This window comes from Aplysia californica, unplaced genomic scaffold (genome assembly GCF_000002075.1).
Source record: "Aplysia californica isolate F4 #8 unplaced genomic scaffold, AplCal3.0 scaffold00009, whole genome shotgun sequence".
Classification (NCBI taxonomy): Eukaryota; Metazoa; Mollusca; class Gastropoda; order Aplysiida; family Aplysiidae; genus Aplysia; species Aplysia californica.
Window position 1 is genome coordinate 857,320 of NW_004797279.1, and position 1,181 is coordinate 858,500.

The 1,181-nt window shown below is 38.2% G+C and overlaps 1 protein-coding gene across 1 annotated transcript in view; it reads right to left on the reverse strand.

Annotated features, from left to right (window-relative positions):
- The window catches only part of LOC101860377, a gene marked incomplete in the record, with an annotated part of 89,145 nt that overhangs the window by 52,611 nt on the left and 35,353 nt on the right, over positions 1–1,181 (reverse strand). Inside the window, 1 exon segment of the mRNA XM_013082906.2 lies at positions 659–755. Within this exon segment, the coding sequence (XP_012938360.1) occupies positions 659–755 (97 nt within the window).

Below are 1,181 nucleotides of genomic sequence, written 5' to 3' on the forward strand. Positions count from 1 at the left end.
GTGTGTTTGTGTGTGCCTGCGCGCCCAATGCATTATACTATCATTAAATAATAATACGATTAGGCCTATATGTCGTCGGCAAATTGTTCATAGGTTTTAGCCCCAAGTTTAGGAAAACCTTTTTTGATTGCAGTTTCTCAGTCTGTAATAGAGGTTGAGTGAGCTCGAGAAAAAATTTGTTAAAATTCGAGCTCTAAATGTTGGAAAATGCATAACATATCACGTCATAAGCCCACCGGTCGTTACATTTACGCTTATTAAATAGCTTAAGCCACATTATTTCGACATGGAGCATTTTGGCGACATCCTATGAAAGGTGTTAATCCCAAAATTAGGTCACATCTATTTTTTTGTGGGTTTTTTTTTATTATTTTTTTTTATAGCCATCCGTACTGGTTACAATTGTAAAATATTTAATTAAATTCAGTTTCTAAATACCGGTAGTGAAATTTTCAAAAAGTAAACCTAAGAGTAAGATCGGTGATATTCACGCTGAAGAGAGAGAGAGAGAGAGCGAGAGAGAGAGAGAGAGAGAGAGAGAGAGAGAGAGAGAGAGAAGGGGGGGAGCTCATTGTAATCTCTGTTCTAGTTGAAATGCGCTATATAAATGTAGACTTCTATACCATTTCATTGTACTCGTTAAAAGCCTATGACTCACCAGCATAGAATCTGACCAGGTAAGTCAGATTTTCCTTGGGACCTTCCTCCTGGATATAGCGGATGTCAGAGTAACCAAGCCCAGCCAAATACTCGTTCTGGAGAAGGAAAAAAGCCCCCAAACATTCCAGATGAAAGGACATTACCATATTATCCTAACATTATATTTAATCTTACATTAAATTCTTCTTAACAGCTGGGAAACTATTTAAAGGTCCCGTGGTGTCTATACACCAGGCTAAGTGGGGAATATTTGATATCACAAAAACAGGCAGAAGAAGACAGTTTTCGTCTTTCAACCACGGTCTTTTTCTAAATGTTATCACTTTGAGTTTGAGAATCGTCGCCGATCTCATCCAGATTACAGCTGAACTGAACCGGAATGAACATCTATTTGATTGTTTACATCGATAATTACTGCTTCTGCAGCTACTGCTGCTCCTGTTGCAGTTGCTACTGCCGTTGCTGATGCTACTACTACTACTACTACTACTACTACTACTACTACTACTACTACTACTACT